Source organism: Polyodon spathula, chromosome 18 (assembly GCF_017654505.1).
Source record: "Polyodon spathula isolate WHYD16114869_AA chromosome 18, ASM1765450v1, whole genome shotgun sequence".
Classification (NCBI taxonomy): Eukaryota; Metazoa; Chordata; class Actinopteri; order Acipenseriformes; family Polyodontidae; genus Polyodon; species Polyodon spathula.
In genome coordinates this window covers 5532072-5558393 of record NC_054551.1, presented here as the reverse complement: position 1 = coordinate 5558393, position 26322 = coordinate 5532072, and the positions used below count along the sequence as shown (strand labels likewise).

General features: G+C 41.2%; 1 protein-coding gene across 1 annotated transcript in view; it reads left to right on the top strand.

Annotated features, from left to right (window-relative positions):
- The window catches only part of LOC121331158 (transformation/transcription domain-associated protein-like), a 95535-nt gene that overhangs the window by 14625 nt on the left and 54588 nt on the right, over positions 1 to 26322 (top strand). The window contains exons 22-51 of the mRNA XM_041278380.1: positions 840 to 991; positions 2885 to 3084; positions 3468 to 3685; positions 3909 to 4106; positions 4312 to 4572; positions 5003 to 5164; positions 5253 to 5349; positions 5836 to 5957; positions 6602 to 6772; positions 6982 to 7050; positions 11172 to 11195; positions 12014 to 12133; positions 12844 to 12963; positions 13929 to 14099; positions 14450 to 14631; positions 14858 to 15056; positions 16243 to 16371; positions 16554 to 16820; positions 16951 to 17157; positions 17249 to 17407; positions 17575 to 17709; positions 18247 to 18357; positions 18663 to 18809; positions 19991 to 20204; positions 20415 to 20540; positions 21295 to 21441; positions 22668 to 22867; positions 24000 to 24121; positions 24836 to 25049; positions 25871 to 26050. Coding sequence (XP_041134314.1) covers positions 840 to 991; positions 2885 to 3084; positions 3468 to 3685; positions 3909 to 4106; positions 4312 to 4572; positions 5003 to 5164; positions 5253 to 5349; positions 5836 to 5957; positions 6602 to 6772; positions 6982 to 7050; positions 11172 to 11195; positions 12014 to 12133; positions 12844 to 12963; positions 13929 to 14099; positions 14450 to 14631; positions 14858 to 15056; positions 16243 to 16371; positions 16554 to 16820; positions 16951 to 17157; positions 17249 to 17407; positions 17575 to 17709; positions 18247 to 18357; positions 18663 to 18809; positions 19991 to 20204; positions 20415 to 20540; positions 21295 to 21441; positions 22668 to 22867; positions 24000 to 24121; positions 24836 to 25049; positions 25871 to 26050 — 4824 coding nt within the window. The remainder of the gene's footprint in view (positions 1 to 839; positions 992 to 2884; positions 3085 to 3467; positions 3686 to 3908; positions 4107 to 4311; positions 4573 to 5002; positions 5165 to 5252; positions 5350 to 5835; positions 5958 to 6601; positions 6773 to 6981; positions 7051 to 11171; positions 11196 to 12013; positions 12134 to 12843; positions 12964 to 13928; positions 14100 to 14449; positions 14632 to 14857; positions 15057 to 16242; positions 16372 to 16553; positions 16821 to 16950; positions 17158 to 17248; positions 17408 to 17574; positions 17710 to 18246; positions 18358 to 18662; positions 18810 to 19990; positions 20205 to 20414; positions 20541 to 21294; positions 21442 to 22667; positions 22868 to 23999; positions 24122 to 24835; positions 25050 to 25870; positions 26051 to 26322) is intronic.

Sequence of the window (26322 nt, the reverse complement as noted above, 5' to 3'; positions counted from 1 at the left end):
TTTTCAGTTTTTTAATTCAATACAACTACTGAAATGATTTGGCAACCATTTAAAATTCAACTTTTCAGTACAGAATTGTAAGGAAACTAAATTTGAGAGTGTGCACAATGCCAATTTGTATGTTAGGAAGTTTTCATTTGTTGATTCCAACATTGAAAAATTTGCACACTGGCAGCTCAAACCTTCTTGTTAGACATAGCGCTATATAGTTATAAACAGAAATTCGATACTAATGAATGACCACATGTTCTAGGGGAAATCTGTCTGGCAGGAGAGGATTCAGGTAGCTTTTCTCGAAGTGCCGGTCTTGTATGTCTCTTGCCTAACTGCGTGAGTGTGAAGCTAAACTTTGAACTCTGCTTACACTCTGTTTTCTAAACGCTGTCAGTTTCTTGGTATGAGTTACAATGTTGTTCCAGACCAGGAATGCACATGATTTCAACACAAGGTCAAATGTACCCCACTTTATCAGTTCCTTATTCCTTTGTATCCAGAGTTGGGAAAACAGCCTTCCACCGCTGCTTACCTGACACCTGTACTTGAGCACAGTATTCTCCAGTGTGCTCACAATATCTGTTTAACCTTTTTGTTTGAACAGAATAGAAGGCTGTGTGCGCTCCATTCATAGATTGCCTTCTGTAAGTTGGTGCATTGCACAATTTGATTGACCCACATATATAACGCTCCTGTTTAAGCAAATTCCTCCTACTTTTCTTTCTCGAAGTTGGCAAAAGCGATGACCATTTGTAATGCCTGGTAACACGATTCTGTGACGGATCCGCTTGCGTACTGTATGTGGTTAATAAAATGGTGCTTGGGTTTCGGTGTCTGTATTGCAGGCTATTGAAACAGCTCTGGACTGTCTGAAAAGTGCCAACACAGAGCCGTATTACCGCAGACAGGCCTGGGAGGTCATCAAGTGCTTCCTGGTGGCCATGATGAGCCTGGATGACAACAAGCATGCCCTATACCAGCTGCTGGCTCACCCCAAGTAAGAAAAAACACATTGCCTGTGTGTGTGTGTGTGTGTGTGTGTGTGTTGTGTGGGAAAGTTCAATCACCTTGTATGTTTAACCCTTTGCAGTCCATTTATTCAGCGCTTGTCAGGCGCATCAGGTCCAATTTATTTTCACATGCGCGGTTTAAAATATTCTTTTTCAGAGTAAAACAGGTTTTAAAAGGCATTGAATCGCAAAAGGACACTCAGTACTGTATCTCCAGCCAAGCCCCACCTCTTGTTCGCTGTATTTTTCACATACCTCTTTATAGACGTGTATACTGATAAATCCTCTCCTGATCACTCGTTTTATCTTTTAAACTCCTCAGTAGTGCAATCCAAGTCGTTATTTTATTACTATAACATCTCCAAAAAGCTCTGCAAATGTCTGTGATATTCATTGAGCGCTGGATGTGGAAGCAGCTACCTCCTTTGTTATGTCCATGTTATCTCTATAGTGGATGGCGCTATGAGATATGCCCCCTTTTTTTCGGTTTCATTCGGCTCCTATCGGTCTCACTTGGCCATTGAAAGGTTTTCTCTGCTTTTTCCAGAGAAAAAACGACTAGAGACTGTACTTTATGTCTTCTTGATGCCGGACAGGAAAGGGTTAAACTGTACTGATATTCTCAGTATGTCTGACCTTCCTGTATGTAAGGTCTGTAATCGCTTCCTATTTTGCTCATGTGTTCCAGTTGATTTGAACTGTCTGGAGTGAAGTAATTACTGAGAAGCAATTACACTGAGTGGGGGGGGTGGGTTGCATTATGATCATTGATCCCTTGTTTGGGCTAATGGACTTTCCTCTGCTTATCCTGAAAGTGTGTCATTTGCAGCAGTGCACAGATAATAGTGTATCAGTTATGATTCGGAAAGAGTGGCTTTGGTTGTCGGACAGTTTGATTTATAAGGTCCCTTTGTTGTGTGTAGCACCTATTTATGCCTTTGTAATATATATTACATCATAGTTTTAAAGCCTTAAACCTCATGTTTATGGCCACAGTCATAGTATGCACTTTTAGAGAAATACGTTTAATATAAAATTAATATAAAAATATTATTTATAGTAACATTTTAAAAATGACATTTTAAAGTCAGTGTTTTTGGAGAATTTTAAATAGCTTTCAAACCAGTACTGCTTTTCTGTTTTTCAAATTGGGAGCACATGCACATACTTCAGACAATCCAACAAAAATGTGTTCCTGGGCATTTAATAAGAGTTTAATATGTCATATTACAAAAAGCACAGTTTTTATATATGTAGACTTATTTTGGTAGCAAAAAATCAACACCAGCATAATTTCACATTGAATTCTAATATGTATCGCAGTATTGCAATATATTGCATTACAGCTCCTCAGTCCCAATACCCACACCTACAAAATACTGATGATAAAATGGAATAGTCCGTCAATTGCAGGTCAGCAGCTGAGCTGAAAATATGAAAAAAACAAAAGTACAAATAAAAGGACTCTATTATTCAGCCAGCTACATTAATACCAACCCCTTTCTGAATTACAGATGCAGTTTTAATGGCAACACTTGGCTTGTCATTTCTGGCCGACCCCTGTACACTAAAGAGTTTAATGGATAACTTTTGCATATAGAATATCTTCAACTTGGAACTTCTCTGTTCAACTGTACCATATTAAGACTTTATTCTTAGCAATCAAGTATTTTTAGTAGTGTTTCCAGAGCTTTAGAAGGTATAACAAGGGTGCATGTGATATGTCGCTTTCTGCTAATTGTCTTTGTTACTAAGCTTAAATAATAATAATGTTGATGATGATGAGGGTAACCTCATGCATGAAGAGAAGCTGTTTAAGTATCACTGTTCAGTGTTTTTGTATTAGGACTCCGGTTTAAGGGGTATGTCTTGCCTTGCAGTTTCTCAGAGAAATGGATCCCCAGTGTTATCATTTCACACCGGTATAAAGCCCAGGACACCCCTGCCCGCAAGACGTTCGAGCAGGCCTTGACGGGAGCCTTCATGTCGGCCGTCATTAAAGACCTCCGGCCCAGCGCCCTCCCCTTCGTGGCCAGCCTCATCCGCCACTATACGATGGTGGCTGTGGCACAGCAGTGTGGTAAGCCCCTGCTCTCACTGTTCAGATGTGAATCAGGCTGCCTTCCAGCTCAAATCCATGCCCTGCTTACTTATTGGTTGAAAAATCACCATTGACTTTGTTAGTTTGTTTTGCATGAAGAGCTGTAGCTGTGTTCCAGGAAAGGTGCTAGCTGATTGGCATACATAAACCTTTAAAGCTTGTGATGGGATGTACCCTTTAATAGGATTATGTAGCATTTTGCCTCCTCATTCCCAGTATTACAGATGTGCCGTAACTTTAATATATATATATTTTTAGTTACATTTTGATAGTTTTGCTAATAAATGCCAGCACAGAGCGGGAGAGAGAAAGGGAGGCTGCATACTGTCTGCTGGACTTGTAAGCTGTCTCTGTTCCTTCAGGCCCCTTCCTGCTGCAGTGCTACCAGCTTGGCAGCCAGCCCAGCACAGCCATGTTCCACAGCGAGGACAACGGCTCCAAGGGCATGGACCCTCTGGTCCTGATCGACGCCATCGCCATCTGCATGGCCTACGAGGAGAAGGAGCTGTGCAAGATCGGAGAAGTGGCACTGGCAGTCATCTTTGACGTGGCCAGCATCATCCTGGGTTCCAAGGAGAGGGTGAGGCATCCAGATACGTCATCTACTCCTGTTTTTTTGGGGGGGAGTTTAAATAACCAATTTTTGCCACTGTAGTAGTTAGAGTTAATAGGTACATCTGTATAAAGTCATATAATTGGGAACAATTCCAATCTTGTACATTTATTTTGTAGACCTATAGACACATTTTTAAATGCAATATCACATAAAAGAAATTACATCAGTTTGTGTTTCCCCTCTGCAGGCCTGCCAGTTGCCACTCTTCTCCTACATCGTGGAGCGTCTGTGTGCCTGTTGCTATGAACAGGCCTGGTATGCCAAGCTGGGTGGCGTAGTGTCCATCAAGTTTCTGATGGAACGGCTGCCCCTGATCTGGGTCCTCCAGAACCAGCAGACCTTCCTCAAGGCGTTGCTGTTTGTCATGATGGACCTCACAGGAGAGGTAACAGCGTTTCTTTACAACTTTGTTTACCCCATTCGTATTCACTAAACATCCTGAAAAAGCTTTGGGTCTATGTTTGTATCTACTTAAACTAAGCAGTGTCTTCAATTTACTTTTATAACCTTTTGACCTAAAGGGGAGTCTACTCTCTTCTGAGCCACTTAGACCTGCAGGTCTCCTCTTTGCTGAGCTGTGCTCCCTGCAGGTGTCGAACGGGGCGGTGGCCATGGCGAAGACCACTCTGGAGCAGCTCCTTGTGCGCTGTGCTACGCCGCTCAAGGACGAAGAGAAATCGGAGGAGCTGCTGGCCGCACAGGAGAAGTCTTTCCACCATGTCACCCACGACCTGGTGCGTGAGGTCACCTCTCCCAACTCCACTGTCCGTAAGCAAGCCATGCACTCCCTGCAGGTCCTCGCGCAGGTTACGGGCAAGAGTGTCACGGTCATCATGGAGCCCCACAAAGAGGTACAGGAGCCTGTAACTTGCTGTTAATGATAGGGCTGAAACTGCACCGTCAGATTGCAATAGTCGTCTTAGAAATGCCTTGCTATATTCATAAATGCTTTATGTTAACGCTAATTACCTGTTACCATGTGGTAACAGTATAGATAGTTAATATCAACTAAAAACAAGATTTATATATATATATATATATATATATATATATATATATATATATATATATATGTGTGTATGTGTGTGTGTGTGTGTGTGTGTGTGTGACCTAGAAAAATGATTTTGAAAAGCTACAGAAATAGTGTCATATTTTGCTGCTTGTCCTTTTTCATTGAACTCCCCCCATAAGTTTAGAAGCTCAAATAAATTATATGTGCTTGTTCCAGGAACTTCACCTCCTCCTTGCTCATGGCCCTGCTGTTTTCTCTCCATCCCGCAGGTGTTGCAGGACATGGTTCCACCAAAGAAGCACCTTCTCCGTCACCAGCCAGCCAATGCCCAGATCGGGCTGATGGAGGGCAACACCTTCTGCACAACTCTGCAGCCCCGGCTCTTCACCATGGACCTCAACGTGGTAGAACACAAGGTCTTCTACACAGAGGTGAGCTGCTAATCACAAATGGGTTTAAAGGCTGGCTTGCATCTTTTTTGATACAAGTTCACTTTTCTTTATTTAACCCTTTTTTCAGCTGCTGAACCTGTGTGAAGCGGAGGATACTGCTCTGGTGAAGTTGCCATGCTATAAGAGCCTGCCGTCCCTAGTGCCTCTGCGCATCGCTGCTCTGAGTAAGTAAAGCGGCACACGTGTTTTCATGAGGCTCTTTGTGTCTGAAAAAGGTTCCAGGTGCCCATGAAAGAGTGAAAAGGTTTCCTTTGGGGAATTCAGCCATGTCATTGCAGTTATAATTGTTTTATGTAGTAGGAGCTGGATCAGAGATTGTCATTAAGTTTTATTTCACAGCCTGAGTGCCCCCGTAGATACTGTAAAAGCCCTCATCCCTTTAACTTTCACTAATCTCGGCGTAAGGGATACGTGTGTTTTGTGTGAGCTTTATTAATCCAGGTGCCAGCTGCTGTCCTTTCAGCTTGATCCCAACTGCTGAAAAAGCCTCCACTACCTAAATCAAAGAGGCTGCTATTATCCATGGGGAGTGTATTGGAACCGAAACAGAATGCTTTCAAAAAGAATCTCAGAAGTTGGACGCAGACTTTGAGCAGTAATACCGCTACTTACTGGGGCATGAAAGCGACTCATTATTGTGTCTCTTCCAGATGCTCTGGCCGCCTGTAATTATCTGCCTCAGTCCAGAGAGAAAATCATTGCAGCTCTCTTCAAGGCTCTTAACTCCACCAATAATGAACTACAGGAGGCCGGGGAAGCCTGCATGAGGAAGGTGGGTATTCTCGAGACACCAATTTTTCAATATCTGTTGCGCTACAGTGGATATTGGACAAAATGACGTACAATTAAACAAATACGATGCTTCATAAAAAGGGGCACCAGTTACTGCTATTGGTTGCTTGATGCAAAATACAACTAAATTACACATTTGCTTGGAAGCATCGAAATACATTGCTATCCAAAAGTTTCTTTAAAAATGCAGATCAGTTCTGCTACACACAAAACACGTATATAACCTTATTATAAACCATTCTGGATGTGCAGAATGTATTATTTCCACTCCTGATTAAGATGGTACAGTAACACACAGTACAGCTGTGTGGTAAGCAGACAGTTCTTTTAAATTGCCTTTTTAAGTAAGTTTACTATTGAATCTGTACAACACTTTATGTTTTTTTGTGATTGCTTCTCCCATTCTGTAATTATTCTCGTGCTTATGAAGCAGAGTTCGTCCGCCACACCTGTGGTAAATATCTGCTTCATATGTTTTTGTCCCTTAATCCGTTGTAGTCCTCCAACTTTACGGCTGTTATTTGTACCTCCCTGATGTACATACCGTGGGTCTCTCTCCAGTTGCCAAGCATCAGTGCGGTAGTGGCTGGTGTAACGCGATCATGTGCATCCTGTGTATTTCAGTTTCTGGAAGGGGCGACGATCGAGGTGGATCAGATCCACACTCACATGCGCCCCCTGCTGATGATGCTGGGTGATTACCGCAGTCTGACTCTCAATGTTGTAAACCGCCTCACCTCTGTCACGCGGCTGTTCCCCAATTCCTTCAATGACAAGTTCTGCGACCAGATGATGGTGAGTAGCCTTTCAGGCAACAGTCTCATCTTGATATTTGTCTTGCAGCTGCTGTAAGTCATCGTTACGCAAGGTTGTAGTTATTCACCACATCAATGGCAATATAGGGATGGTGCTTTTCATGGTGACCCATGAGTTTATTTTATTAATTGAAATGTTATTAAAGTATTGGTAGCTGTGCTTGTTAAAGGGATGTTTCCTTCCTCTAGCAACACCTGCGGAAATGGATGGAAGTGGTGGTGATCAATCACAAAGGAGGGCAGAGAAGCGACGGAAGTGTAAGTAAAGTCTTAAATGTTCTTTTGATTTTGATTTAGAATGGTAAAGGTAGCCATAGTAAAACATTTAGCCTTAACTGTGCTGTGTTACAATAGCTTTGATAGCCACTGTGAGGTATAACATTTACCATATAAACACCTTCAGTATCGTAACATTCATTTGAAGGTCTCATAAAAACAGCGTGAATCGATAGTCTAAAGAACTCTCAATTCAATAAAATATTAAAAGTATGTAAAGATAGTCATTAAAATACTTTATCTTGACATGTTTACAGTGTTCTCGATGTGGTTTTTTTTTGGTTTTCAAGATAAATATAGCTGTCTATCTATATATATATATATATATATATATATATATATATATATATATATATATATATATATATATATATATATATATATATATACACATACAGTGGCTTGCGAAAGTATTGACCCCCCCTTGGCATTTTTCCTATTTTGTTGCCTTACAACCTGGAATTAAAATGGATTTTTTGGGGGTTTGTATCATTTGATTTACACAACATCGCCTACCATTTTGAAGATGCAAAATATTTTTTATTGTGAAACAAACAAGAAATAAGACAAAAAAACAGAAAACTTGAGCGTGCATAAGTATTCCCCCCCCCCCCCCCCCCCAAATTCAATACTTTGTAGAGCCACCTTTTGCAGCAATTACAGCTGCAAGTCTCTTGGGGTATGTATCTATAAGCTTGGCACATCTAGCCACTGGGATTTTTGCCCATTCTTCAAGGCAAAACTGCTCCAGCTCCTTCAAGTTGGATGGGTTCCGCTGGTGTACAGCAATCTTTAAGTCATACCACAGATTCTCAATTGGATTGAGGTCTGGGCTTTGACTAGGCCATTCCAAGACATTTAAATGTTTCCCCTTAAACCACTCGAGTGTTGCTTTAGCAGTATGCTTAGGGTCATTGTCCTGCTGGAAGGTGAACCTCCATCCCAGTCTCAAATCTCTGGAAGACTGAAACAGGTTTCCCTCAAGAATTTCCCTGTATTTAGCGCCATCCATCATTCCTTCAATTCTGACCAGTTTCCCAGTCCCTGCTGATGAAAAACATCCCCACAGCATGATGCTGCCACCACCATGCTTCACTGTGGGGATGGTGTTCTCGGGGTGATGAGAGGTGTTGGGTTTGCGCCAGACATAGCGTTTTCCTTGATGGCCAGAAAGCTCAATTTTAGTGTCATTTGATCAGAGTACCTTCTTCTATATGTTTGGGGAGTCTCCCACATGCCTTTTGGCGAACACCAAACGTGTTTGCTTATTTTTTTCTTTAAGCAATGGCTTTTTTCTGGCCACTCTTCCGTAAAGCCCAGCTCTGTGGAGTGTACGGCTTAAAGTGGTCCTATGGACAGATACTCCAATCTCCGCTGTGGAGCTTTGCAGCTCCTTCAGGGTTATCTTTGGTCTCTTTGTTGCCTCTCTGATTTAATGCCCTCCTTGCCTGGTCCATGAGTTTTGGTGGGTGGCCCCCTCTTGCCAGGTTTGTTGTGGTGCCATATTCTTTCCATTTTTTAATAATGGCTTTAATGGTGCTCCGTGGGATGTTCAAAGTTTTGGATATTTTTTTATAACCCAACCCTGATCTGTACTTCTCCACAACTTTGTCCCTGACCTGTTTGGAGAGCTCCTTGGTCTTCATGGTGCCGCTTGCTTGGTGATGCCCCTTGCTTAGTGGTGTTGCAGACTCTGGGGCCTTTCAGAACAGGTGTATATATACTGAGATCATGTGACAGATCATGTGACACTTAGATTGCACACAGGTGGACTTTATTTAACTAATTAGGTGACTTCTGAAGGCAATTGGTTGCACCAAATCTTATTTAGAGGCTTAATAGCAAAGGGGGTAAATACATATGCACACACCACTTTTCCGTTATTTATTTTTTATAATTTTTTGAAACAAGTTATTTTTTTCATTTCACTTCACCAATTTGGACTATTTTGTGTATGTCCATTACATGAAATCCAAATAAAAATCCATTTTAATTCCAGGTTGTAAGGCAACAAAATAGGAAAAATGCCAAGGGGGGGTCAATACTTTCGCAAGCCACTGTGTGTGTGTGTGTGTGTGTATGTGTATGTGTGTGTGTATATATATATATATATATATATATATATATATATATATATATATATATATATATATATATATATATATATCTGTAAAATAGACTGTTTTCTGTAAAAGTGACACTGTCTGAAAATAGCCCAGCTTTTCAGCTGTAGTAAATCTTCATAAAAGTGGCTTCATTATACCACCATGGTGCTCTGACTTCAATGGACAGAGCAGTAATGAGGATGCACAGTATTGCTGTAGGACTGCAAACTGATGTTTTAGGCAAAGCCGTCCCCAGCACTGGCTCCCTGTACGTGTTAAGCGTGAGCTGCTGCAATCGATGATTAATTAGAGAGGGGGCCCCTGCGGCTGTGTTTCATAATGAAACTTGTGGTGGTTACTTGTTATCTCCCTGACAGATAACCTTGTTAAAAGAAGAAAAGGTGAAATAAATGCATAATATTTCAGCTGCACAAATATATAAAAATATATTTTAAATCTAATTAAATGCAAATATCCGCTCTGTTCCTTGCCCTTTTTAACTTTCTTTTATGCAAATAGTTTGACTGCAGATTAGAGCAGAATTGCAACATGGGTGGCAGGGGGTTGTAAAACTCATCAAAAGAGGAGTGCAAACTAAGGATTTGATAGTAGGAGTGCAAGCGTGAATGTTTATTATAGTATGTTCTGTTGTTTTTATATTAAGCCTAATTGTTGTGCCTTGGCAGTGGGGTTTGGTTATGAGTAACTGGATATATGCTTAAGCTGTGTATCTAAAACTTTGGACACTGCTAATCTAAAGGCATGATGACCAAGGATTTCAAATCAATTGTATCTGAAATATCTGTGTATTGTAAAACCAAACCTAGAGCCAAAAGATTCTTAGCTGTGTTTATTATTACTTTTATTGTTCTAATGTTTATCAATGCATTTCATATAGCTTTTGTGTTTCTTTAGTTTTCAAACAAATATCGGCCCATTTGCATATAGCTTTTCTCTCTGTTCCTGGTTGACATTTCTTTTCTGTTTTGCATTTATTTTTGTAATGCCGGTTTCATGTTCTACGTGTACAACATAGACCTTGCTACTATCTTCACTTCACATGCTCTTTTGTTTGTGTAAATGGGATTTCAAACTCAGGAACTCATGACAACATTCTCACAACATGAGACACAAACATTTTAACGGTTTAGAACTAAGCGTAACAAAAGAGCAAAAACCAAATACAGTTACCAAATTAACAATCAATCGAATCTCAATATCTAACAAGCACCAGTTAGGAAGACGTGTTTTAAGTCGCACAAACAGCTCTGTGTTGAATCGGTAAGAAAACAATCCACAGTTTCCTGTGCCTAACAGGACTTGAAACAATAAGTTTTTATCGATTCAACACTTGTCGTTGTTTATCCTGTATTTCATACCAGCACTGGCTTAAACTGTACTGCGGAAAGCAGCCTCAGCTGATCACCCTAAAAAAGTAATTAGGTCTGTGACAGCTGGACTGCTCAATTCCAGGCTGCGCTCATTTACAGCATGTTCTGGCCTGTCGTCTTGTATTTCTTATCGCTAGTTTGGCAGTGGCCTTTGGCAATGGGAATGCAAAATCTGTCGGTGTATTGTAGTAGTGCTAAACATACACTACATAAAGAAAACCCTAATGGTAATTACAGACAGCAGTTCTCCTTTAAACTAGTTCACCTTATCTCTCTTGTAATTCAAGACAAGCTTGCAGGTGTATTAAGTTGTATTTAATAAAATAACCAGTTTATCCAACAAAAGCATTTCCAAAGTCCGGTATGTGTTTGTATACATGTAATAACTTATTAAATGAGTTTTATTGTGTGTGTTTTGTCTATATTGTACTCTATTGTATATTGCTTCCTTTCAGATTTTGAACTGTGCCTTTTTGATAAGGATTGTAAGTTGATTTGGTGTGAGGGCTCTTGTTCTTTTGCAGTTCGTTTTTTTTTTGTTTGTGCTTGTATCCATACCTTTATTCATGCTGCTTTCTTTTATTTTCTTTTTTTTATTTTGGCTCAGCCTGCTGTAGAAGGCGGTGTGGAGGTGAGAATCGCAGTCAAGCTTTAAGCAATACGTTTGGTGTTTTATCTTTTTTAATGTTTTTTTTTTTTTTTTACGGTGATTTTTGTTTCTGGTTGTGGTGGTGGTGGTAGTTTTGTATTGTGTAGTTTGTGAAGCTATTGTGTTTAGTTCTTTGGAGGGCAGTGTTTTTGTGATAAGCCCCTGTTTTGTGGTTGATGATTTGCCAGTCCCAACAGGTAGGTAGTAGGTAATTGTCATCAGTGATATTCATAGAAATAGCATGCATGGTATCTGAAGTTAATCTCTATTGTTAAATAAACAAGATACAGCGGTTACTACTAGATCAGCCGACAGCTAATCGAGCTAGGAAAAAAGTACCAGTTATGTTATGACTAACTTTTTTCAGTCCGAGGGACTTATCATGAAATTATTATTCAGAACATGAGTCATGTTGTGCAATACATGCCTGTTAAATTGCAATACATTGCTGGCAATATCTGGATGTGGTAGTGCACTTGTTGAATAAAATACTTTAGCTGTTTGTATAAGTAGATTTTAAAATATTCCTTGCATACTGTAATCGTATCACATATCACCTACTGTCACATATCATGCATAAAATATTTTGTTATATTTGCAATAGAACAAGTTTCTCTCAAAGGAATCTGATGCTTGTCTGCATTAATCTCCCCACTTAACATGCTACTCCATTAGACATTTTTTTTAATATTGTTATCAGGAGTTATTTGAATCCTGCTGATAGACGTGTGAACTGACAATTGGCGTGTTGCGGTGGCTTAAGATGTAAATGTGTTTGCCTATTTTTTTTTCCTGAACAGGAAATGAAAATTTGCTCAGCGATTATTAATCTGTTCCACTTGATACCAGCGGCCCCGCAGACATTGGTCAAGCCTCTGTTAGAGGTGGTGATGAAAACGGAGAGGGCCATGCTTATAGAGGTAATGTGAATCCACTGAAGCGTCAACCCATTCATTCAACATTTTAAGAGAGATTATTTCCTTCTGCCTAGGTGCAAAATACATAAATAAAAAACATAATGCTGATTTTTTGTTGCTTTTGGTACTCCACTCAGTGTTTGTTTATGGACTCAAACAGATTTTGTTGAATTCACAGAGGACTTTGTTTTTTAAATAAAAAACATCCAACGTAGTAAGTTATCGAAATCGGAGATGGTGCCGTGTCCAGGTGTCATCATTTGTGACAGTTAGAGCCAAGCTTGTTTAGTGTGAATAGTTGTGGCCGAAAAAGTAGAGAACTTGGCATAGTAGCCCTGAGCTGGCTGGAGCGATCTATCAATGAGAGAGCGTAAGATCCTTTCTCAATAATACAGCACACTGTGGTGTCTCAATTTATAGCACAGGTTGTCAAATTATCCCATAGCTAAAGGCTACTGTAATCTCTTTTTTTATGTGACAGGAAAATTAAAACATTAATTTGATAAAACCCATAAAACAAGCAACTTTTAAGGTTCAGTTCAAGATTCGAAAGTAACAGATTCTTTTCACGAAAAATTGTGCACATTTTGTGCAATCCCTTGACAGATCATTCCAAATGTGTTGGATCAGCTGCTGATTTGTGCTTTTAAGCTCTGTGTATGAATGGCAAGTCCTGTCGTTGTGAGTTTACCTTACTGCATTGCTGTCTTCAGGCTGGAAGCCCTTTCAGGGAGCCGCTGATTAAGTTCCTGACTCGTCACCCGTCACAGACAGTGGAGCTGTTCATGATGGAAGCCACCCTGAATGACCCCCAGTGGAGCAGGATGTTCATGGTGAGGATCGACCCATCTGACAGTGATTTCTGTAGAACCACATTCTCCATGGATTCACCCTGTAAACCCTCATCAGTGTTATCCAAAATAACAATACAAAAATGCAATAGCAAAAGCTGTCCACTAAGTGGTGCTGTGTGCTATATATATATATATATATATATATATATATATATATATATATATATATATATATATATATATATATATATATATATATATATATATATATATATATTTTTTTTTTTTTTTAGTTGAACAATACCCTTTTTTAAAAGCTTTTTTTCATCAAATTCCTTTCTTTTAATTATTGCACATCTCCTAATTGGTGCCTGCTGAAAAGCTCCACATGGATAGTTTCAGAATCCATGTTGTGGATTCAGTTCCTGCTGAGTGTCAGCAGGGATTTATATTGCTCTTTTTATTTTCTGTCTTGTTTTCCCACCCTGTTTTAACATCTCAGACGAGGGTAGATCGAGGAAGAGATAAGCTAATAAAAGAATTGCAAGTGGATGAAGGTGCAGATTGAGAGATTGATAGACAGAAAGGTATTAAAGAGATAGATGGATGTATCAGTAGATTGGAAGAGGTTAGTTCGGGGCTTATTTTTACAATCTAATTTGAATGTCTAGCACTGGAGGCTAGTTTTCAAAGAATATCTCTCCCATACTGCCTGATGTTTTGAGTCAAACCCCAGACCCAGGCTGGTCAAAATATTTTAAGTAAGTAAACCTGGGCTTGAATTCTACCAGTGTATCTTTGCATTTGGCTTTGTATCCACTGTCTAACTCCCATCTGGAAAACTGTTCTTTTTGAGCACCTTTTCTAATTGTATCTCTGCAAGCAAGTTAATACCTTAGACCAACGTAGACTTTGGGTGGTTAAATTACTTTATTTTAAACTAAAATTTAGCCACCCAGATTGAACCCATCTTAATGCTGCTGTGGTGTTGTGCTTTCTCTTAGAGCTTTCTGAAGCACAAGGACGCCAAACCCCTGCGGGATGTCCTGGCCTCAAACCCCAATCGCTTTGTGACCCTGCTGCTACCGGCCGGTCCTCAAGCAGCAGCCCGGCCCGGCTCCCCCTCCACCAGCACCAGCACCATGCGGCTCGACCTGCAGTTCCAAGCAATCAAGGTAGGTGGCGGCCCAGTTCTTGAGATCCGGGTCTTTCGGACAGTACCAACAGTTATAGGCTTTGAAATAAGATTTACTTCCATCTTTTTTAATGCAGTTTTGCCCGAGTATAATTATTTGCTCAGAAGCTTTTGTATTATTTTGGAACCTTTTAAAGTATGTGTGAACTTTTGTACTGGAGCAAATGCTTAGTGCGTTATGTCATTTTGTTCTTTGCAGTCACTGAACTAATAACAAGGCATTAAAAAGATTTGTGTTCCCACTGGGAAATAAACAGAGATTTGCCACCACATATCCCTCTTTTCTGGTTATGTTTTAATATGTGTCTGTCGTCGACCCACACCCCCCAGATCATCAGCATCATTGTGAAGAACGACGAGGCGTGGCTGGCAGGGCAACACTCTCTGGTCGGCCAGCTGAGGCGCGTCTGGGTGAGCGAAGCCTTCCAAGAGCGCCACAGCAAAGACAACATGGCTGCCACCAACTGGAAAGAGCCCAAGCTGCTTGCTTATTGCCTGCTCAGCTACTGCAAGTAAGGACTGCTTAGTTTTCTTTTTTGTGGGGGTTGGGCAGAGGTAGTTTGTTTCTGCTGACAATAGATTGAAAATATATTAAATATATAACAAAAAATATATATATATATATATATATATATATAACTTATTACAGGAGGGGGTTGGAAATGATTCTTCTGGTTTCTCTCATTGTTCAATGAATAGTGTAGATGGACCCAATTTGTCCTTTTTTCTTGTTTCAAGGCGCAACTATGGAGAGACTGAGCTGCTGTTCCAGCTGCTGCAAGCTTTCACAGGACGTTTCCTATGCAACATGACCTTCCTGAAGGAGTACATGGAGGAGGAGATCCCCAAGAACTATGGCATCGTCCACAAGAGGGCTCTGTTCTTTCGCTTCGTCGAGATCAATGACCCGAACTTCGGGGACGAGCTGAAAGCCAAGGTGAGGACTTCATTTAATCAACGAGACCCCACTCACAGGGAATCTCCAAGGACTCGCGGCCTATCCGTTTGACAGGGAACTTGCACCAAACCAGGGAAAATATTCAAACCAGCAAAAAAAAACAATGGCCAAACCATCCAACAAAATCAGCAAGACCCCTTGGGGTCACTTTTAACCCATCAAAACATGCATATTTCTGGGTGGAAATTGATGTTTCCCCTGCCAACCACTGCATACAACAGGCACTAAGCAGTTTGTGTGTGTGTGTGTGTGTGTGTGTGTGTGTGTGTGTTGTTTTTTTTTTTTTTGGGGGGGGGGGGGGGGGGGAAGTCCTTCAATCGTATCAAGCATTTTCAACAGTGCTTGTTAATGTCTGCAGAGTCATTTTTAAGCTCAGATTTTCTCTCAGGTGTGCAGAAGTTTCCAGTTTTATTTGCAGTGCTGTTGCTGACATTTTAAATAATTGACGTGAAAATGAAAATGTGAAAATGCCATACAGAAGGCAGCTCAACACTTGTTAGGTTGTTGTGTGTGTTTGCTTAGATATAGAGCTCGGTAATGCATTTTCATCAGTATACACCTCAGCAACCTATTCCGCTTCGATTTGGAAGGATTTTTATTTTACCTTTTTGAGAGAAATGTGTTTTGTCTTTTTGCTGTGTCTCAGCATAAAGTTCCATTAGTGAGAGTTGTTTTGGCTCATCTTGTAAGGCTGATGGATGTGTTCGGGGTGGGGGCTGTCTTGGTAAATCTAATGGCAGTGCTAATAACCTTTCCCACAAGGCACAGCAATCAGCAGAGGAACATGTTATTTGCAGGTGTAATAAATAATGTTAATTTCGTTGTGTTCCTACTGGAATTTCTCATCTTAATCACTGATTAAAGCAGTGGCAGGACGGAGCACCTGGAGCTGAAAATGACACAGAACTTCATGCTACTTCTGCAGGAATCATTTCTCAAAGTTTCTTGCACCTGTCTTGTTGGCAATGTTATCTAACATGAGATTCATATTTTTGTCTGGAGTGTAGCCTTGTGGCAGTAAATTTAAGTTTGCTTACAAGACGAAGGTCGCTGGTGCCAGGAAATAGCGACATGATTTCTTGTGTGATTTGCTTGAGTTTGATCAGCTTCCTATGCGGGAAGAAGCTTTATTCTACATGTGAATAACACCTGTGTGTCTCCGCAGGTACTGCAGCACATCCTGAACCCAGCCTTCCTGCACAGCTTCGAGAAGGGGGAGGGGGAGCAGCTACTCGGACCTCCCAATCCAGAGGGGGACAATCCTGATAGCATCACCAGCGTCTTCATCACCAAGGTAACCGCCACGAAGAGGGACGTGAAAACTGGCCTGTCTCTGAAAGGCTCATTTCAACCACTTTGGAGAAGGAGTGTGTAATTAAAGGATTATTCGTTTACTTTAGGGCAGCTTAGCCTTGTAACCGCCCAAATGGAGTGTGTAGTCCTGATTCTGTGCCCCCTGTGCTCCTATGCCTGTAGGTGCTGGACCCAGAAAAGCAGAATGACCTGCTGGACTCTCTGCGGATCTACCTGCTCCAGTTTGCCACGCTGCTGGTGGAGCACGCCCCCCACCACATCCATGACAACAACAAGAGCCGCAACAGCAAGCTGCGCCGCCTCATGACCTTTGCTTGGCCGTGCCTGCTGTCCAAGGCCTGCGTGGACCCAGCTTGCAAGTACAGCGGCCACCTGCTGCTGGCACACATCATTGCCAAGTTCGCCATCCACAAAAAGATCGTCCTGCAGGTAAGCATTCTCTCACAGAGGGGCAGAAATGAGTTTGCGGTTACTGTTATGATGATGCTTGTTTTAAATACAACCATTTTGCACCAGGACTTATTGACTACATTTAATAACTGTGTCCTTTCTCTTGCAGGTCTTCCATAGCCTGCTGAAGGCTCACACCATGGAAGCCAGAGCCATAGTCAGGCAGGCCATGGCTATCCTCACCCCGGCCGTCCCAGCCCGCATGGAGGACGGTCACCAGATGCTGACGCACTGGACACGCAAGATCATCGTGGAGGAGGGCCACACGGTCCCTCAGCTGGTCCATATACTACACCTCATAGTACAGCATTTCAGGGTGAGTCAAGCATGGTTTCATTCAGAGTTTAAAAAAAAAAAAATCATTAGTGAAAATTGAACTTTAACACCACAGTGTTTCCCCCTTCTAGGTTTACTATCCGGTGAGGCATCATTTGGTGCAGCACATGGTCAGCGCCATGCAGAGACTGGGGTTCACTCCCAGCGTCACCATCGAGCAGAGGAAGCTAGCCGTGGACCTGGCGGAGGTGGTCATTAAGTGGGAGCTGCAGAGAATCAAAGAGCAGCTGGTATAAACTGGATTGCTGAATTGCATGTTAATTGTAACTTGACCCAGTTGTAACTTGTCTGTGTTGCTTTCTTTAGAACTACACTTGCTTTTCTATCTGCATTGTGTATTCTGTTGGAAAAAGAAGAGGTTGTGCTTAAAGCTGGTCCTTTTCCTTGTTCCCACCAGCCCGAGTCGGAGGGTGATCTTGGTGGAAGCGGGGAGGGAACGAGTGCCGCTACCGGGGCGATGAAGAGGGGGCTTTCCATGGACTCTGGACAGGACGTGAAGCGATTCCGCACTGCTACAGGAGCCGTGAGCACGGTAATGACACTTCGTTCTGTGACCTGCTACTAAATTGTATTGTTAATTACGTACACATGCATAGTCAAAGAGAAGGAGATGTGATGCCTTTTATTAGACTAACTAAACAATAACTAATCACAAGCTTTCAATACCTCAAATCTCTCGCCTTCAGGTGAAAGTAGAATTTCATCTGAAGAAGCAACCTTTGAGGTCTTGAAAGCTTGTGATTAGTTATTGTTTAGTTAGTCCCATAAAAGGTATCACATCCACATCATCTATCCCTGGACTGGTATGGCTACCATATTATCTATCAATACGTAATTTATTTACCTTTTAGTTATGTTGGGTATAGTTTTAATTGGCTTATTTTTGATGTATTCCTATTTTCTTGAATATTTTATTTTAGAATTCTTTACTAGAAGGGATGTTGGCGCTTTTAAAGCAGAATATTTTTGTAGGAATGTTTTATTGTATTGAAAGGGTCTTGCAACTGTTTTAATTGAGGGTTAGTCGCTGCTGCAGTATATCATTTGCGTGCGTTTTTTTGAATGGCAGGTTTTTGCGCGCAGTCCGTTGGTGCCTGGTGCTGACGCCCTGCTCACCAAGCCAGTGGAGAAGCAGCACACTGACACGGTGGTCAGTTTTCTCATCAGGATAGCTTGCCAGGTAAGGAAAGAATCCAAATTTTTTTCATTGTTTTTTTTTTTTCTGAATTTGTGCAGGTTGTGTTGCTGCTTGCTTCTGGAGGACATCATTATAAGAAAAAGGAGACAAAAACTGCTTTGATCTGCATCTGTCTAGGGTTAAGGTGTATTATTGCTTTTTTTTTTTTTAAAACCACACCTATTAGAGTTCCACTACTGCTGAAATGCCTTCGTTCCACAGCATGGTGTTAAATTAGCTATAAGTTACCCTTGCAGCAGGTGAATGTTAAAATGTTCCACAGTCGTTATTTTTTTTCTCTCTCTCAGGTAAATGACAGCGCCAACACAGCAGGTTCCCCCGGAGAGCTCCTCTCTCGCCGCTGTGTCTCCCTCATGAAGACTGCCCTGCGCCCCGACATGTGGCCCAAATCAGAGCTCAAGCTGCAGTGGTTCGACAAGCTGCTCATGACTGTGGTGAGTGTCAGTCTGCCTGCTGTAGTTTTATAATTGCACACGTTTTGACAAAGATTATATTAATCTGGTACACGGGTACAATTGCCACACATCTGTACTTTGGTTTTGACAATCTTCACCACAAGTAGTTGCGTGTATCGGTATGTGGTGCATATAAAAGCACACGGTAAAACCTGGAAGTACCCAAACTGTTATGCAGCGGCAGTCTTATTTCAATCTGTACTACGTCATGTCTGTGTTTAAAGGGTCTTGTCATCCAAAAAAGACAACAAAATCAATACAAGTATAAGTAAAAGCACCAAAATCAAATGCTGAGAAGGCACTAATGCATCAAACTGAGACGTAAGAGTACAGTGTAATAGTCTAATGCATTCCACACACACACTCTACTTCTGTTTATTTTAATTTGGTTACACGTATGTTAATTTTTAAACATCATCATTATTCAAATTTAAACTGGCTCTCATCACCTAATACAATTGAACATTATCTTGTGTTTGGTGTCAGTCGCCAGTGGATTGCATTGTTACTGTGGATTAGTGCAAGTCACCCGGGACCCTCTTACAAACAGCTATTTGTAATCGGAACCCCTGTTGTCCCCTGGAGAAAATACACTACCTTAATATTGAGCTGATTAGAACTAATGAACCACACTCCAAATCAGATTGCTTTTTACCATTTAGTGGTGCTTGGCTATCAGTAAATGAAGAATGCATTGCTAAAATTGGTTTGAATAGCTTAGGTAATTATGTTCTGAAATAGTAAAGGGACTGACTGTTCCCTAGGAGGTCTGGCACCTCCTGTTTTCCTGGCGTGGTCGATACATTGTTGTGTTTCCCGTTGATGTGGTTACTTTTTACTGTTACTTTTGTAATATGATCTCCATCTTTTCAAAAAGAGCTTGGGTGAACTTTTAATGAGATGGTCTTTTACAATAAAGAAATGAGGTATTGAAATTGGATATAGATGTGCAACGAAAAAGCTTATTCTGCAGGTTTTTCCTTTTATGTTGTAGGTGCCGCCCTATGCTTTCCTTCCAGAAACAATCCCTTCAGTGCAGCTAGCTCAAGTTCTGTACCAGACACAACGATAGGCTGAAATTAAACAAACTTGGGTAACGTCTTTGCTTGGCCTGCTTCTTTTGTGTGAGTGTGATTTAACAGGTCTTTTTTCTTTGACAGGAACAACCGAACCAGGCAAACTTTGCAAACATCTGCACGGGCCTGGAGGTGCTGAGCTTCCTGCTCACAGTGCTGCAGTCCCCTGCCATCCTGTCGCATTTCAAACCGCTGCAGCGCGGGATCGCAGCCTGCATGACCTGCGGCAACACCAAGGTGCTGAGAGCCGTGCACACCCTGCTGTCTCGCCTGATGAGCATCTTCCCCACTGAGCCCAGTGAGTGTAAGACAGGAGCCTCAACTATTTAGAGGCGCATCGACTGAGTATTCTTGGGGCTCTTAAAGGCAAGATGGTTAGGCTGAGTTGCAATCTTAGTTAATTATCAAGAGCACAATATACATGCTGGGAAGAATGATCTTGCTTGTGTAATGTAGCTTTAAAACTCACACTTGACAGTGCCTCATGTGGTGTTCTCTCCTCTTTCAGGCACTTCGAACGTGGCCTCTAAATATGAAGAGCTGGAATGCCTCTATGCTGCAGTTGGGAAGGTTATATATGAAGGTCTCACAAACTATGAGAAAGCCACTACTGCTAATTCTACTCAGCTCTTTGGTAAGTCCTATTTATTTGCCATTTTTATACTTTAGCTGTACTTTTTCCCACTTCATAATTTTTCAGCTAGTTCCTTTATGGTGTGGCAAACTGCTTTTGGTTTCAGCAAGACAATCATTTACAACTTCAGAGTTGCCGTTAATGACCTAGTAAAATTATTGAAATCGTTCCAGACCTGCTCAGTTTAGACGAACCTCAAGATTCAATGACTTTTGAAATGTTTTCCAGATTCCTGACTTGAACTTGCGTCTTACTTTCTGCAGCACGTTGTCATCAGCGGGCTGTTGTGCCCTCAAAGATCTCTGGCACTATGTGTGCTGCTGGCTGGAACTGCGAAACTGCGATGTTAAGATTACCTCTAGCGTGTTTGGCAACTTGGCAGGTCCATCCGTAGCTTGGATGGGTGTGAAATTACACAAAAGGTTGAAATGCTTTGGGCTTCAAATAGCAAAATGCCCTTCACAACTGGACTGTGTGTGTCTGGATGCTTTATAAGTCTTGTTAACCAAGCTAGCTAAGCCTGTCCAAATCTTTACAAGCTTTCCTGCCACTCCTTTCCATTTTCTAAAGCCAGATGTGTCTCCATGCTTGCCTGCCTTTTTTTTTTTTTTTTGGCAGTAGTCACGGTTGAGGCATTGTGTTGTCTTGGGTAATTTCATTTTAATGGAAGTTGACAAGAGGTCTTCCTCTCCTGTAGCAGGGTTTCATTTTGAACTCAAAGCTAGGACTGTGTTTTGTGCGAATTAATTCCCAGGTACCTTGATGATCCTGAAGTCTGCCTGCAGCAACAACCCAAGCTACATTGACCGCCTCATCTCTGTGTTCATGCGCTCGCTTCAGAAGATGGTGCGGGACCACCTGAACCCGCAGGCCACTCCTGGGACGGTCGAGCCCAACACAGGTAACCACATGCTTTACTTTAAGCAACACGGCCACAACGTGCTGGGACATCTTCAATTAGATTAGGAATTCATTTTTTTTTAGGTTTATTTCTTACTACTGAATCAGTATAATTCTGCTAATTCCTATACTGAAATAATTTTCCTGTCAAAATGTCCAAAATATAAACACTCTTCCTGCTTTATGAAAAATGTCACGCCGGTCCCATTCAGGTGGAATTATTCAGCAATTGCCAATTTTTTATTATTTATTTATTTTTTTTATTAAAAGATGGCTAGGGGAGCTGGTAATGGAAATTTGTTTTATTTTATTTTATTTTATTTTTTTGTGAACTGGACAACTATGTATTCATCTGCTGTTTTAAACACTGTGCCCTAGATCACTTCCTTACCTGTCTGAAATGACAGCTTTTATACATTTCTTGGAGAGCTTTGTTAATTAATCTTTCTCTGATTACTGTACATACATTGCATCTAACAATGGTATTGACTTGGTGTAGGTGGTAGATTAATACTAGAAGTTAAAACTTTTGTCCACCTCAAAACAATAGAAAAACATTGATACTAGGTCTGGGATTTTATGATGGTGTGCTGTTTGCAGTGAAAACCACTAGGTGGTGCTACAAGCAGGGCAAGCTTCTCCCTGTGAGGTGGATGTGATTAACCACAAATGGTGTTCAATTTGTGAAAATAAGAAGCTTTTGTTTAGTTTGAGTATATTAAGGGAGTCTGTCTTAATCAGCACTGGGTTTCATTTCTGCTTATAATGATTAGAAGATTATTATCAGCGTTTAAGCACCTTGTAATTGCTTATTTGGCATCAAAAAGGGTCTTTGTTTTTAAACTCTTCCCCACTTAGACTACAATGTCTGCTTCATGTAAGAAAATACAGTAGAATTCCTATGTTGCCAGCAACAAAATAACTAAGTGAAATGATTAATTGAGCTGGCTGTAGTAAGGGGAGCTCTCCAGAATTCAAAGGGTCTAGCAGATAGTGATACTAATGGAGTTTGCTAATAATGGGTAAAACTGAAATCCCTTGGTAGAAACACTGCTATCTTAGATATCTGTATTGGAAATATACTGTCTTGGATAATTCTCCAGTCCCAGTCCTTAGCCCACCTCCCATTGCTACTAGGTCGTCGTGCCCCCCCATGAGAGCCTGTTCTCAGTGGTTGGCTCTGCCTGGTTCACTGAAAAGCTGGCTGTGCTTGTTTCGTCATGACAGTGACTAGCGAGCTAGTGATGCTGAGCCTGGACCTGGTGAAGACGAGGCTGGCCGTCATGAGCATGGAGATGAGGAAGAACTTCGTCCAGGTCATCCTCACCTCGCTCATCGAGAAGTCGCCCGATGCCAAAATCCTGAGGGCTGTGGTGAAGATCGTGGAGGAGTGGGTCAAGAACAACTCCCCCATGGCTGTCAACCAGGTACACTGCGGGGCCTAAGAACAGTTCAGTTCAGTTACTCTCTTATGCATAGAGATTAGAAGCTCCTGCACTTAGAATCAGTGGGGAGCAACAGCAACCACATTTTTAATAAAACCAATGGATTTTTTGAGAATGATTTTGCCGTATAAATCATACATAGTAGGGTTTTTTTTTTTTTCAGGACTGTACCTTGAATATATTAAATTCAGGAAATACTCATTCTAGATCTCGGCCTCCACGTATCGCCTTGTAAATGAAAATCCCGTCGTTATTTAAACTGATGAGACTGAGGAGGGTATGGTGCAGTTGTTCACCTGTTAAGTGATTTTCAACTCAAAATTGGAAAATAGTCTTAACCCATTAAGTACCAAATTAAATTTATTTGTAAAAAAATCAGATCACAAGATGTATTGATATAATTTCATACATTACATTTAGACTTTTGCGGTTATCCTAATTGGAGTATGTTTATCATGAAAATATAGTTAAAGAGAACATTAAGATAACAGTTAGATGCCACTTAAATGCTCCCAAAAAATTACAAAGTAGCCTGTCCTCAAATGAGGACAATGGCAGCGACTGGGCTAAGGTCATTATATGCAATGCATTGTAATCATCTCCCAAGACAGGCAGCATACAAATAGGCGTGGTAGCTCACAATGAAAATAGTATTGATAGAAACAAGATTGCTAAGTCAAGCGTTGCCTCTGCCTAGCCTTCATTAAGATTCTGTGACCTTTTAATTTAGAGAACAAGGTTATACATCTTGATGAAGAGCACCCAGGTGGAAAGAAAGCCTGTGAACATTCACAGGCACTCTCACTTGAACAGGAATAGCTTGCTTTCTCAATATTATATACTCCTACACAAATGCATCTTTTAAAAACTTATTGTAATTCTATCTCGTTGGAGCTCATTTATGAGACTCCAAAAGCACACATTCCTCAGTTTGGTTGAATTGTTTTGGCTTTGAAAAGGTGATTCTTTTACTTTGAAACCCTTTGATAAGACACTTGACTCCTTTTGAGGTGGGAAGGTAGAGCAGATGCATGAAATGCATAGCGATTTGCTGTCCCTCAATGCATTCTAGGTAAATGAGGGGGAAAATCAATCATGTCCTTGTTCCACGCAGATGCCGAATCTAAGGGAAAAGTCCATTCTGCTGGTGAAAATGATGACCTACATTGAAAAGCGCTTTCCAGAAGACCTTGAATTAAATGCCCAGTTCTTAGACCTCGTTAACTATGTCTACAGGTAATTACAGCAATTAATCAAGAGACACATTATGTTGCTTCATCCATGCAGGTGTGTAATTCGTCTTCCGGTTATGAGAAAGTCTCTCCTAGATAAGCCTAACCTAGTCACAACACCCACGAACGGGATGTGAGGTGACACAGTAGGTGGCACATTTGCTTATGTTGGAGGTGTTTCGATCGCTTCTTCTATTTCTGTTACATACATTGTGTAATAAATAGTGACTTCTACACAGCCCGTTAGCTGAATCTGTTTTGAAGTTACTCAGGCCCTACAGTTTGATTGCAGTGCAACCCAATTGAAGTTATTGGCGTTAAGCTCTGTCTCTGTAAACGAAATTAGATGTTTCAGACGTTTTGATTACAGCACATCCATCTCCTGTATCTGTAATTTTAGTTACATTCTTTTCAGGTGTTGATGAAACTTGAGATGGCTAATCTGGAAAGTGTGTGAAATTGGAATTAGCTGAGCGCATTTTAGCAGTATGTTTTGTTAAGGTATTGATTATGATGCCCATTAAAACACTTCTCTACTGCTTCCCATTATAAAATAATCCGATCACAAATTGAGTTTATAGCGTTCGAGGTGGGGCATTAGAAATGAGACATGTTAAATTGTTGTGCTATGGGGTGGAATCTGTAATGTCATAGATGGTGCTCCAACAGCAGTATCTCCTGTTTGACTGACTTCCGTATCATTCTCCTTTCCCCACAGGGATGAGAACCTGTCTGGCAGTGATATCACCTCCAAGCTGGAGCCTGCCTTCCTGTCCGGGCTGCGCTGCTCCCAACCCCTCATCCGCGCAAAATTCTTTGACGTCTTCGACGGCTCCATCAAAAGGCGAGTCTACGAGAGGCTTCTCTATGTTACCTGCAGCCAGAACTGGGAGGCAATGGGCAACCACTTTTGGATAAAACAGTGCATCGAGGTATTCTGAATTTACTCCATGTGTGTCTATCTATCTCTCTTCCTATTTGTTTGTTTGTTTATTTATTTATTTATTTAAAATACTGCAGTTTCCCCTTTTGAAGCTCGGCACAAATTTCTGAATGTCGAAACACGGAGCCCATTGTAACAGAGAATTCTGATTGGCTGGAGTAGTTTTACCAAGTGTATACTGAGCTGTGCTAGATAGGGATAAGCCTCCTAAGAATGTGCTTTCTTACATAATTTTATGGTATTTTTTTTTGGAAGCCTAGGCTGTTTTCTTTAGGAGAATGTGTGCAACCATTGCCAGTTTTCCACTGCTTTTATACTATTCCCCTTCAGGCTTCCTAAACATCATTGACATGTTGAAATGACACAGGTTGAGTCTTGAGCAACAAGGGTGGTAAATCTTGATTGCTCACAGTGGTCCGGTCTTCCTCATGGAACAGGCTTTTTCCCTGTGCCTGGAAGTTCATATTAAACACCAGGCATTTGTCTTGGCCACAATCAATGCTGCTGATTGCTATTTAATAAGGAATGCTGATTTCAAACACCAGATGCTTGAGCTCTTTCTCTCTCCAGGAGAACTAATCCTTAAACAGACAGTTAGTGTTTGTCACTTCTTTATTAAGTTATTCTTCTTTGTGTGATAGTCCATTTAGTTGAAGTTTCATATGTATTGATGCTACTATAGGTCATTCATCTCCACATAGCTAATACATTGACAAGGCTGTACCAGAATTTTCGTATCTCATACAGTGAGATTGAGTGCAGAAAGTTCCTTGTTGTATTGGTTTTCTGTTTATTCCCCTTTTCGCATAGTTGCTCCTTGCTGTGTGTGAGCGTGGCACCACCATTGGGACAAACTGTCAGGGGGCCATGCTGCCGTCAATCACTAATGTCATTAACCTGGCTGACAGTCACGACCGAGCTGCCTTCGCCATGGTAACACACGTCAAACAGGAGCCGCGGGAGAGGGAGAACAGCGAGACCAAAGAGGAGGTAATACTAACACTCACACTGTCTCTCCTTCAGCGGCTTATTTACCAGCACAGAGATCCGCCTTTGGGATTAATCCTCGGGGGGAGCAAAGACAGAGAAGCATGCTGTTATCCACCTCAGAAGCCTTGCTGGCCTAGATGGACATGTTAGGATCCTAGTTAATTACAAATTAAACAATTTAAAATAGGACCCCTGCTACTGTTTAGATCAAAAATTGTTGTAATTATGCTAACCTGGTCATGTAAATAAGCCTCGTCACTTCAAATAGATTA